Genomic DNA, 13668 nt, shown 5'->3' with positions numbered 1-13668 from the left:
ATTCTCATACGCTCTCTTTGACCCTCTTTTTCCCTTTTTCAGTTCTCCTCTGCGTTTTTTGTATTTAGCCTGGTTCTCGACTGCATTATGAACCTGACATATATCATAAGCCTCCTTTTTCGGTTTCATTTTAATCTCCATACTGTTCGTAATCATAGAGCTCTAGCTTTGGATGTCCTTCCTTTCCCCTTGGTGGGAATGTGTCTAGTCTGTACTCGAATTGTCTCCTCTTTGAAGGTCTCCCATTGCTCATTTACTCTTTTACCTGCCAGTCTTTGATTCCAATCCACCAGGGCCAGATCTCTTTCCAACTCAATGAAATTAGCCCTCCTCCAGTTGAGTACTTTTACATTTGATTGTTCCTTGTCCTTTTCCATAACTACTCTAAACCTAAAACTTTACATTTGCTGATAAATCCGAACTCTTCATATTTTCACCAATCTACCTGTCGCAAATGCAACTGTCCATGACAGTATTGGTAGGAGTGACCATCGCACAGTCCTCGTGGAGACTAAGTCCCGTCTTCGCACTGAGGACACCATCCAACGTGTTGTGTGGCACCACCACCGTGCTAAATGGGATAGATTCAGAACAGATCTAGCAGCTCAAAACTGGGCATCCATGAGGTGCTGTGGGCCATCAGCAGCAGAATTGTATTCCAGCACAATCTGTAACCTCATGGACCGGCATATTCCTCACTCTACCATTACCAACAAGCCAGGGGATCAACCCTGGTTCAATAAGGAGTGTAGAAGAGCATGCCAGGAGCAGCACCAGGCGTACCTAAAAATGAGGTGCCAAACTGGTGAAGCTACAACTCAGGACTACATGCATGCTAAACAGCAGAAGCAACATGCTATAGACAGAGCTAAGCGATTCCACAACCAACGGATCAGATCAAAGCTCTGCACTCCTGCCACATCCAGTCGTGAATGGTGGTGGACAATCAAGCAACTAACGGGAGGAGGAGGCTCTGCAAACATCCCCATCCTCAATGATGGCGGAGTCCAGCACGTGAGTGCAAAAGACAAGGTTGAAGCGTTTGCAACCATCTTCAGCCAGAAGTGCCGAGTGGATGATCCATCTCGGCCTCCTTCCGATATCCTCACCATCACAGAAGCCAGTCTTCAGTCAATTCGATTCACTCCACGTGATATCAAGAAACGGCTGAGTGCACTGGATACAGCAAAGGCTATGGGCCCCGACAACATCCCGGCTGTACTGCTGAAGACTTGTGCTCCAGAACTAGCTGCGCCTCTAGCCAAGCTGTTCAAGTACAGCTACAACATTGGCATCCACCAGACAATGTGGAAAATTGCCCAGGTATGCCCTGTCCACAAAAACCAGGACAAATCCAAACCAGCCAATTACCAGCCCATCAGTCTACTCTTAATCAGCAGCAAAGTGTTGGAAGATGTCGTCGACAGTGCTATCAAGCGGCACTTACTCACCAATAACCTGCTCACCGATGCTCAGTTTGGGTTCCGCCAGGACCACTCGGCTCCAGACCTCATTACAGCCTTGGTCCAAACTTGGACAAAAGAGCTGAATTCCAGAGGTGAGGCGAGAGTGACTGCCCTTGACATCAAGGCAGCATTTGACCGAGTGTGGCACCAAGGAGCCCTAGTAAAATTGAAGTCAATGGGAATCAGGGGGAAAACTCTCCAGTGGCTGGCATCATACCTAGCACAAAGGAAGATGGTAATGGTTGTTGGAGGCCAATCGTCTCAGCCCCAGGACATTGCTGCAGGAGTTCCCCAGGGCAGTGTCCTAGGCCTAATCATCTTCAGCTGCTTCATCAATGACCTTCCTATAAGGTCAGAAATGAGGATGTTTGCTGATAATTGCACAGTGTTCAGTTCCATTCACAACCCCTCAAATAACGAAGCAGTCCGAGCCCGCATGCAGCAAGACCTGGACAACATCCAGGCTTGGGCTGATAAGTGGCAAGTAACATTCGTGCCAGACAAGTGCCAGGCAATGACAATCTCCAACAAGAGAGAGTTTAACCACCTCCCCTTGACATTCAACGGCATTACCATCCCCGAATCCCCCAACATCAACATCCTGGGGGTCACCACTGAAATACTGTGGCTACAAGAGCAGATCAGAGGCTGGGTATTCTGCGACGAGTTACTCACCACCTGACTCCCCAAAGGCTTTCCACCATCTACAAGGCACAAGTCAGGAGTGTGATGGAATACTCTCCACTTGCCTGGATGAGTGCAGCTCCAACAACACTCAAGAAGCTCGACACCATCCAGGACAAAGCAGCCCGCTTGATTGGCACCCCATCCACCACCCTAAACATTCACTCCCTTCACCACTGGTGCACAGTGGCTGCAGTGTGTACCATGCACAGGATGCCCTGCAGCAACTCGCCAAGGCTTCGTCGACAGCATGACCTCTACCACCTAGGAGGACAAGAGCAGCAGGCACATGGGAACAACACCACCTGCACGTTCCCCTCCAAGTCACACGCCATCCCGACTTGGAAATATATTATCGGTCCTTCATCGTCACTGGGTCAAAATCCCGGAACTCCCTTCCCAACAGCATTGTGGGAGAACCTTCACCACACTGACTGCAGCGGTTCAAGGCGGCGGCTCACCACCACCTTCTCACGGGCGATTAGGGATGGGCAATAAATGCCGGCCTCGCCAGCGACGCCTACATCCCATGAACGAATATAAAAAAATAACCACGATGCCCCTCCCACTAAGGTACTTTTCCACCCTCCACACCCCCTACCCCCACCACCCTTCCCTCCCCTGGCCACTTTCCCTTGTCCCCTTACCTCCTGACTCTCACCACCGTCCTCTCCCCTCCTTTGCACTCCTCCCCCTAACTCTGCTTGGCCTGAAGACAACACTTGGTCTTAACTACCCATGTGCAATGCCATGGAAGATCTACTTGTGTAACAAAAAAAATGAAGGAGAATCTTATATATTGGATTTTATGGTAACTGTAATTTCAACACTTGCACTCTGATCTAATATGAGATTGTGTTACACAGCTTTAATACCTTGTAACAAAGCAGAACTTTCTGCAGGCACTGATTCAGGAGGAAGCTTTCTTGTAGCACGCCCCTCTTTTCTGTTTGGTTCTTCTCTATATTCAACACACCAATAAAGTGTGACAATAGTTTAACTGTTCCCATAACAATTAAACTTTGCATATGTTCCCTGATGTTTTCTTACCCCATTACACACAAGAAACATTTTGATCCAAATGTTATAATGTAATATTTTTTGTATCTGATTTTATTGCTGTCCTTGTTTCTCAACAACTAGTTACTTAGTACTGCACTCTTCATTTCTCCCTGATTTTCTTGCACCTTGCTCTCTGCGTTTCCTGCTTTCTCTATCATTTGTTCCTTCTGTTCTTTATTTACCACAATCCCTCACCCTCCCCACCACCACCATTGTCCTTTCTGTCTTGAAAGTGGAGAAATTGCTGCAAGGGTAGCAGTCGCCCTCCAGTATATCACCCAAGAGGTCATTGTTCATGTGTAAGCCGAGACCGTGAACAACAACGACTCATTCAACTCCAGAGACCATCACAGCTGATCCCATTCTGTCCTCACTTTTCGGGACCAATTGCTTTGCTTGTCATGTGTAATAACATTCTAAATGAATTCACAAAGATTTCTTCCAGTAAAGTATTTATAATAAAGTTAACAGACTCAAAAAGAATGTGCTTATGATTCATGTAGAAATACGGATCAAAGAAAGCATGAATGCATTTACAAAGCGAATGTATACAAATAGCGACTAAAGCAATTCTTCCCCCTTCCACGTTGGCTTCCTTTACCTCTACCAGATAGCACCATATCGTAGTCTATAAGGCCAGTATTTTTCACAAACTGTCAATTTTTCCTGAAATGCCAAACTACTTGAAAAATTTTGCAAAGATCAATTTTTAAAAAATCATAAGAATAACCAGAGTTCCAAAAATACCGATAGCACTGTATCAGGTATCTGTTTTTATGCAGCAAGATTCATTCTATTAACTTTAGCCAATTATATACACTAACAAAGGCAGAGAACACCACAAAAAGTCTTCTTAGTATCTTACCGCCTTCTAGATCGTTACCTTTCAGATATAAGCCTAGTGACAAAAAATGATTCCCAGAATTTACAAGGCAACAAAAAGACAGGCTCCACACAAAAAGAGGTCACTGACTGAACATTTTCCTAATTCTGCACACACTCTAGCAGCTTAAAACTTCCACTAACATTTCAACATAGAAAACTATAATGCTTACTTGTGATATCATGGAGAGCTGGTGGTGGTACGTCATTACATTTCTGTTAGCTTCCATGAAATACCTCTGTGTGCGCCTTCTCTCCCGATCAAGTTTCTTCTCCATAGTTAGCTGCATCATGCATAAGTTGTCCATGTATTTCATCATAATATCAGAGATCATCGCACTTACTTCGACAACGTCTGGTCGTGCTTCTGCATCAGGGGTCAAACACCTGTAGGAATTAATAAATATATAAAAAATACAAAACGAGTTTCAATTTAAATCAAAATGCCATGATTTTTAAAGTTGCACATATTCATTTATATACACACATTTGCATAAATACACATACACCTAACATACATTCCAGCATCACATACTGTACCACTAGATACACTGAAGTACCTTTGACTAGATTGAGGTGGCAAACATGGACATCCTGTATGGATGCGGAGTATTTTATTCCCCGAAATATTAAGACAAAAGTTTGATAATTTGCTAATACATTGACATATGTTAATAAAACTTTCTAGCAAGGACAATTTAATAGTGGCAAAATCTGCATTTCTTTAGTGTTCCAGGCCGAGAAATCTGTCTGAAACAAACTGTGGACCCCACTTCCATCGTTGAAAAGAACTGCATACCTGCCTCTTGCTAGTAGTACGGTACATTGCGGACGCCAGAGGCGAAAGTAGTGGTAATTCCACCGAGTGACAGCAGCTGCCAGTCCTGCCTCCATTTCGGGCATCAGGCTGTAAGGGGCAGATGTAACAACCTCACCACCCCCTGCCCCCAAAAGAAATCCGAACACATCAACAAATAGGACGCGACCCGGCATGACTGGGTCCCACCACAAGTCTCCACCCATCCAAATGCGTTGAAAGCTTGGCAGATTTTCAGGGCCATGTTTTTTTATATTGGGATGTACCTCCATAATTAATAACCACAATTTCAATTACAAATGAATAAGCTCACACATCAGCTCCTTGGCTGGTTCAAAATATTGCTTCAATAAATTATTTTCATAACACTTCCCAAAGAATGTCTGGTAGTCGACTCGAGACTGGCAAGAATGCATCTCTGTGCACTTGACTTCCGCATAGTCAAGCCTTAATCCCCTCCTCACAATGAGTGCTGCCCACTCCACTCCCAAACCCGAGCTCTAGCCATTACCTCTCAGGCCTCCACTGCCTCCCTCCTACTTCATCGCACTAAACCCAGCCTCACATTCTCTCCTGATCTCAGTGCCGTGTTGAAACACCCATTTCTCTCTCTTGTTGCAATAGAACTTATATAACACGCTGTCTATTTCTGGGTATAACATTTCTGGATATTTCTATATGATTAAAAATTGTTGGTTTAGAGCCCCAGTCTTGGTCTGATAGTTTGTTTTTTTTTGAAAAGAGGAGAATCATGTGACTCCAATAGTTGGATTACAGAATATTGCTTACCTAGATATTGGGGAGTAAAAGGCACACTCCCGATCATAGGGAGCACAAGATCTGCTGATGTGAAGGACCAGTGATGCTGAACTCTAGAAGATATATAGCATAAAAGCCCAAACATAGTGTGGTAACCTTCACTTCTACAGAAAGAGATGTTCCTGATCCAGATGTTGTTCGTAGATCATTGGGCAGCAGATGGCATAACTCTGTGGCAGCCTATCTTGTAAAGAGGAAGTGGAAAAGACAGGACTCCTCTGACATACCCAGATCCTGGGGTAGTGATATGTTTGGCCAGATGGAGGCTGGTCCTCCCCCAGTTCTGGTCTTCTCATGGCTGTGAGCCATCATGTCCTGCAGAAAGAGTGGAAATTTGGTAGTGTGCATTTTGTTGTAATGGGATCAGCAATGAGGCAGCTTCATATGGTGTGCATGTAGAGAGAGAGAGAAGCAGCAAGTTGTGAGCATGATGGGGAGGTGGTTATGTGCAAGAAAGTGGCTCCAGTGTGAAATATGAAAGCAGTTAGTGGAGGACTGAAATGCTTTCCAGTTGCTTGTAACTGTTTTGAGGAAAGCAGCATAAAATGTGTTAATGGGTTGGTGCAGTGTACCCTTGTGATTGGAGAAGCAGGTGGAATGGGGGAAGGAAGTGCTTAGAGTGGGGGTGGGTGGGGGAATTCTGTGGAAAAATCTAATGTTGAGGAATAGAGATATCAACCCATCATTCTCATTCTTGCTGTGCAGACAAGGTCGTTAAACGTCTTGCGGCACTGCATCCATGTCCTAAGGATGATGCATCTGACATTTACATTCTCTGCCATCTCCCTACATGCCTTCTGCAGTGTCTGCCTGGGCACCATCCTGCATCTGAGGGTAAGAGGACCTGTCGGTGGGTCCTCACCTGCTCCATCAAAACCGCCACTTCTGCATCACTGAACCTTGGAGCTCTTGAGACGTGGCTCACCCCAAATCTCTGAATCACAACAACAATTTCAGAAGAGTACAATGACATTCGTTTTATGTGGTGCAAGCACGCTTTAAATAGGCACCACACCCGCCAAAAATCTCACCCTCAAATTCGGCGAGTTGCCCATCATTGCAGAAAATGCAGAAGTTGCTCGCCAATGAGAATCATAAGAGGCCTGAACTGGTTCAGGCCTCTTCCTGATGGCATTGGGCGGGTAGCCTGATCATTCAACTGAAGTTCGCCAATAGTTAAAATCAGCCACATCATTTCTGGAAGTCAACAAGTTGGAGTCAAGAAATACCCTTAAATCTTTAGTTTAGTAGTGAGCCAATATCTACCAACAATTCAAGAAACTGAGTTGAACAGGTCACACAGAAAGTACTATAAATTCCGATATAAAAATGAGCACCACAATGACACTTAGAAACCTCTGTTCCCTGAACTGCCTGCATAGTAGAAACCATAAGGCTTTCTCCTACATTGACAGAAAATAATTCTCCAGAAGTGATTATGTGGAGATTTATGCAAAAACTGCCTCTGATATGAAGGCCCAATTGATGGAATATTTTGGACACAAAATGTTGTTAAGTTGACTCCCCTGATTAGCTACAGAAAAACATGCCACCACTGAAACTTGGTGGGCTGTAAATACTGAAAATATCTCTTGTGAATACCCTTGATGTAGCATAAATACCGAAGGGCAGCACCTTTAACTAGTAGTGCTTGCCAAATTCTAAAACTTTTGACATTATAATCTTACTGATACAATATAAAAATAAGAAACATTCATCTCTGGTTTTCAATTAACTTTCTGAAAATATACTGCTATAGACTTATGGCACACATCACCTTTACTGAGGGGCTAAGTAAATCAACAGTATCTAGTTGACTGCTAGTGAGAATATTTATTAAGACTTTTCCTTAATAGATACTCATTTATTGTGCGGTTGATTGCTTATTCTAACACAAACACTTCATCCCACAAAGTATCCCTTATACCTTTGTCGCTCTATTGGAACTGGATGAAGACTCAACATACAGTGGTCAGTTAGATTGCTTTTTAAACACTGTCTAAAAGCAACTTCAACCATTTTTAGTAGTTGTTTTCTTTATGGCACATGCAGTCTTGAGGATTCGTGATTTTATTGAGAAAAATTCAGTTTGAGTCAGGTAAGAATGCTCTTTTAATAAGTACTTGACAATAAGCACTCATTACCTTTTGATAGTCTCTATTACTTTGTAAGAGTAGAGTCCTTCTGGTACTGGTTCATATGCTGCTTCTACAATCTGTTAGAAATAAAGTTTAGAAAATTATTTATATGCAAAAAAAAATCCAAGAGTTTTGAGAGTAATTTTGTCTGCAGATCAAAATCAGATCTAAGTGGTTAGGATCTGGTGCAAATCCCATCTGAAAGGTAAAGTGCTAATAGCACTCAATTCTCTAATGTAAGCTAATGCGCATAATTATTCCAGGTGCAGGTCTGGGGAGGATCAGAGTGATGGGCGAGAAAAACTTAGTGCAAGTCAAATTTAAAGGAATGGGGACAATTAATAATGGGAGACAAAAATTCAGAGCAACAGAAATTCATTTCAACCTATCAGCTGCCTTTGCCAAAGTTGAAAGGACAGAGAATTAAAAATTGCGAGGTAATTTTTTTTTAATATTCATTCTTGGGATATAAGCCCATCTCTAGTTGTCCTGAGGTAGTGGTGGTGGGCCAGCTTCTTTGACTGCTAGCAGTTAAGGGCTTGCTAGGCCACTTCAGAGGGTAGATAGAAGTCAACCATGTTGATGTGGGACTGAATATACATATAGGCCAGACCACATAAGGACGGCAGGTATCCATCCCTAAAGGATATTAGTGAATCAATTGGATTTTTACGACACTGATAGATCACTTATTTTTAACTGATACCAGCTTTTTATTTCCAGATTTTTTTTAAAAATTGAATTTAAATTCCATGGAGGGATTTGAACTCACTATCTCGGGATTAATAGTCTAGGCCTCTGGATTACTAGTCCAGCTACCATACTTTGAAAAGTAAAAGAGAGCTCACGGTGCTGTAAGTCTACAGGCAAGAAGCAGAGCAACCCAGCACATGATCCTGTTTGATGTCTACTTATGTAGAGGTATGATTGTATGAGACACTTGCAAGGAAGGTTGTCCTCTGTTTCACGCCATGGTGTCATCCTCATAGGTCAGCATAGTATTCCTGCAAGGAGTTGCACCAAATTTCTGGCCACGCTAATCATTACTGGCTCTGCATGTGCCAGCCCTGTGCTGTACAGTAGCCGCAGGTGTCTTTGCAGCAGATGGCACTGCTCTGCATCTGCCCCACTGCTGACCCAGATCCCAAGACAGGTTCCCACAGTCACTGTCAGGTAGGTTTGCCATGGCCTGCAGAAGTGGCTGGTGAGCATGGCCAATCAGACAGTACTGGCTCTTAATCACCCAGCGATGTCTTTTTTCATGCAGAATCACGTAAAGCATGTGATTGGCTTGCCTTTGAAAAACCATCCAGCAAAATAGTTAGTCAGGCATTCACATTTTGTAGTCATAATATTGGGGGTCTGCTGGTGCAGCTTCAATAGGAACAGGAGCCTCCACTTTCACTCCATCAATCAAAATGAGCTGATTTCATCTCTCTCTGCAGATGCAGGTGTGCGTGGGCTGGCAGGATGACATGGAGAACCTCTCGGGAAACTTGACCTGTCTCACATTCCTTCATAGGTCCTCCTCTTATTCTGAACATGTTGGTTCGGATGATTCTGATTAGGGAACCCATTGGTGCCAATAATGGTGCTGGCACCAAAAAAAAAGGGCAGCTGACTGAAAAGTTCACAGAAGCCTAAGTAGCACCAGAAACAAAAATAGGCTACAGAAGCCACAAAAACACTTATTTTTTTTAACATTTTGTAACTTTTAAATAATCTTTTATATAAGGGGTGACCGCCAGGCAGAGTAAAAGGACTAGGCAGGTAGAGCAGGAGTCCCCTGGGGCCATCTCCCTCTCAAACAGATATTCTGCTTTGGATACCGTTGGGGGAGATGGCTTATCAGGGGAAAGCAGTAAGAGCCAAGTTCGTGGCACCACAGGTGGCTCTGCTGCACAGGAGGGGAGGAAGAAGAGTGGCAGGGCTATAGTGATAGGGGATTCAATTGTAAGGGGAACAGATAGGCGTTTCTGCAGCCCGAAACGTGACTCCAGGATGGTATGTTGCCGGCCTGGTGCTAGGGTCAAGGATGTCACGGAACAGCTGCAGGGCATTCTGGAGGGGGAGGGTGAACAGCCAGTAGTCGTGGTCCATATCGGTACCAAAGACATAGGTTAAAAAAAGGGATGAGGTCCTGCAAGGTGAATTCAAGGAGTTAGGAGATAAATTAAAAAGCAGGACCTCAAAGGTAGTGATCTCAGGATTACTACCAGTGTCACGTGCTAGTGAGTATAGGAACAGGAGAATAGACAGGATGAATGCGTGGCTCCAGGGATGGTGTAGGAGGGAAGGATTTAGATTCCAGGGACATTGGGACCAGTTCTGGGGAAGGTGGGACCTGTACAAGCGAGACGGGTTACACCCGAGCAGGACCGGGACCAATGTCCTCGCGGGGGTGTTTGCTAGTGCTGTTGGGGAAGGTTTAAACTAGAGTGGCAGGGGGATGGGAACCTTAGCGGGGAGTCAGAAGGGAGTAAAGTTGAGAGCAGCAAGAGAGGGGAAGACCCAGGGGAAATTTACAATACAAATAGTACAAACAGTTGTTCAAGAACAAGTGAAAGGGAAAAGCGTAGAGCAGCAGAAAGAAAGTGTACTTTAGACACGACAGATATAGTGAAAACTAGAAGGCGTAAGGCAATTAACCCAGCATCAAAGCTGAAGGTCAGGCTAGGGTGTGTGGCCCAACTAAGATGCACGGAGTATAAGGAATAAATTAAATGAACTACAGGTTCAAATTCAAATTGGAGGGTATGACATGATAGCTATTACTGAGACTTGGCTGCAGGATGGTCAGGATTGGGAACTAAATATACCGGGTTATAATGTCTACAGGAGAGATAGGGAAAATGGAAGACGGGGAGGAATAGCCTTAGTGATTAGAGATGAAATCAATTCAATGATAAAGGAGGATATAACGAGAGGTAAGCAGCCAACAGAGACCTTATGGGTTGAATTGAGAAGCAGGAAAGGATCTAAGACGATAGTGAGAGTTGTGTATAGGCCCCTGGCAGCAGCTCTGAAGTGCTAGATTGTATAAATGCAGAGATTAGACAAACGTGTAACAAAGGCATAGTGGTCTTAATGGGGGACTTTAACCTTCACATAGATTGGGAAAAGCAGACTAGCAACTGTCAGAAAGGTAGTGAATTTCTTGAGTGTGTCCGGGATAGTTTTCTACAGCAGTATGTCCTAGAGGCAACAAGGGGGCAAGCCATACTAGATTTAGTAATGAGTAATGAACCAGATTTAGTTAACAGCTTAACTGTGCGTGAACATCTATCCAATAGCGATCATAATATGATCGAGTTCAATGTAGTGTTTGAAAGGGAATAAAGTGAATCAGCTGCTAAGATTCTAGACTTGGGCAAGGCCGACTTCAATGGGATGAGACAGAGACTGTCCACAGTAAACTGGGCAAATCTGTTAATGGGTAAAACGACTGATGATCAGTGGGAAATGTTTAAAGAAACATTTAACGAAATACAGAACTGGTTTATACCCCTGAGGGGCAAGAACTCTACTTGCCAAAAAAAACAGCCATGGACAACTAAAGAGGTAAGGGACAGTATAAGACATAATGAAAGGGCATACAAAAAGGCAAAAAATGGCACAGATCCTGGCAAATGGGAAAGATACAAAGATCAACAAAGGGTCACAAAACAGATAGCAAGAGCTACAAAAAGAGAGTATGAAAAGAAACTCGCAAGGGATATCAAAACCAATACGAAGAACTTTTATAGTTATATTAGGAAAAAGAGGGTGCTCAGGAGCAGTGTTGGCCCCTTAAAAACTGAAAGTGGGGATATTGTCATTGACAATGGGGAAATGGCAGACATGTTGAATAATTACTTTGCGTCAGTATTTACAGTAGAAAAAGAGGATAGCATGCCGGAAATCCCAAGAAAACTAGTATTGAATCGGGGACAGGGACTCAACAAAATTAACATAAGTAAAACAACAGTAATGAAGAAAATAATAGCACTAAAGAGTGACAAATCCCTAGGACCAGATGGTTTCCATCCCAGGGTTTTAAAGGAAGTAGGTGAGCAGATTGCAGATGCCCTAACTATAATCTTTCAAAGTTCTCTAGATTCAGGAACCGTCCCTCTAGATTGGAAAATTGCACATGTCACTCCGCTTTTCAAGAAAGGAGAGAGAGAAGGAAACCGGGGAATTGTAGACCAGTTAGCCTAACATCTGTTGTGGGGAAATTGCTGGAGTCTATAATTAAGGATAGGGTGACTGAACACCGAGAATTTTCAGTTAATCAGGGAGAGCCAGCATGGATTTGTGAAAGGTGGGTCGTGCCTGACAAACCTGATTGAATTTTTTGAAGAGGTGACTAAAGTGGTGGACAGGGGAATGTCAATGGATGTTATTTATATGGACTTCCAGAAGGCATTTGATAAGGTCCCACATAAGAGACTGTTAGCTAAGTTAGAAGCCCATGGAATCAAGGGAAAAGTACGGACTTGGTTGGGAAGTTGGCTGAGCGAAAGGCAACAGAGAGTAGGGATAATGGGTAAGTATTCACATTGGCAGGATGTGACTAGTGGAGTCCTGCAGGGATCTGTCTTGAGGCCTCAATTATTCACAATATTTATTAACGACTTAGATGAAGGCATAGAAAGTCTCATATCCAAGTTTGCCGATGACACAAAGATTGGTGGCATTGTAAGCAGTGTAGATGAAAACATAAAATTACAAAGGGAGATTGATAGATTAGGTGAATGGGCAAAACTGTGGCAAATGGAATTCAATGTGGACAAATGTGAGGTCATCCACTTTGGATCAAAAAAAGGATAGAACAGGGTACTTTCTAAATGGTAAAAAGTTAAAAACAGTGGATGTCCAAAGGGACTTAGGGGTTCAGGTACATAGATCATTGAAATGTCATGAACAGGTGCAGAAAATAATCAATAAGGCTAATGGAATGCTGGCCTTTATATCTCGAGGACTGGAGTACAACGGGGCAGAAGTTATGCTGCAGCTATACAAAACCCTGGTTAGACCGCACCTGGAGTACTGTGAGCAGTTCTGGGCACCGCACCTTCGGAAGGACATATTGGCCTTGGAGGGAGTGCAGCGTAGGTTTACTAGAATGATACCCGGACTTCAAGGGTTAAGTTACGAGGAGAGATTACACAAATTGGGGTTGTATTCTCTGGAGTTTCGAAGGTTAAGGGGGTGATCTGATCGAAGTTTATAAGATATTAAGGGGAATGGATAGGGTGGATAGAGAGAAACTATTTCCACTGGTTGGGGATTCTAGGAGTAGGGGGCACAATCTAAAAATTAGAGCCAGACCTTTCAGGAGCAAGATTAGAAAACATTTCTACACACAAAGGGTGGTAGAAGTTTGGAACGCTCTTCCGCAAACAGCAATTGATACTAGCTCAATTGCTAAATTTAAATGTGAGATAGATAGCTTTTTGGCAAAGGTATTAAGGGATATGGGCCAAAGGCAGGTATATGGAGCTAGATCACAGATTAGCCATGATCTTATCAGGCACGAGGGGCTGAATGGCCTATTCCTGTTCCTATGTTCCTATCTCCCGCCTGAAGGTTTGCCCCTAGCAACCCTAACCACTAAGTGAGTTGGACAGGCAGCCTGCACACCAGCTTGCTGAGAAATTGTCCAGGGGACTTCCATGCTCCCTTTTGCATATTGTAATTAAATTACCACCTGCCTCAGACAAAAACTTCTACTGCCCACTCCAGACCCAATCAGAAATTTGAGCGGGGCAAGATATAAGTATATGAACATAGGAATTGGTAGGCGATAAAAGAATCA

At 43.6% G+C, this 13668-nt stretch overlaps 1 protein-coding gene across 2 annotated transcripts in view; it reads right to left on the bottom strand.

Moving 5' to 3' along the window:
* Nucleotides 1-13668, bottom strand: part of nek10 (NIMA-related kinase 10) — a 211732-nt gene that overhangs the window by 82333 nt on the left and 115731 nt on the right. For both annotated transcript variants that reach the window (XM_068002825.1, XM_068002817.1), the window contains exons 25-26: nucleotides 7875-7945; nucleotides 4268-4481 (exon numbers count right to left, since the gene is read on the bottom strand). In XM_068002825.1, the coding sequence (XP_067858926.1) occupies nucleotides 4268-4481; nucleotides 7875-7945 (285 nt within the window). The remainder of the gene's footprint in view (nucleotides 1-4267; nucleotides 4482-7874; nucleotides 7946-13668) is intronic.

Source organism: Heptranchias perlo, chromosome 2 (assembly GCF_035084215.1).
Source record: "Heptranchias perlo isolate sHepPer1 chromosome 2, sHepPer1.hap1, whole genome shotgun sequence".
Taxonomy (NCBI): domain Eukaryota; kingdom Metazoa; phylum Chordata; class Chondrichthyes; order Hexanchiformes; family Hexanchidae; genus Heptranchias; species Heptranchias perlo.
The sequence above is the reverse complement of the archived record's forward strand: the minus strand, read 5'-3'. Positions and strand labels throughout refer to the sequence as shown.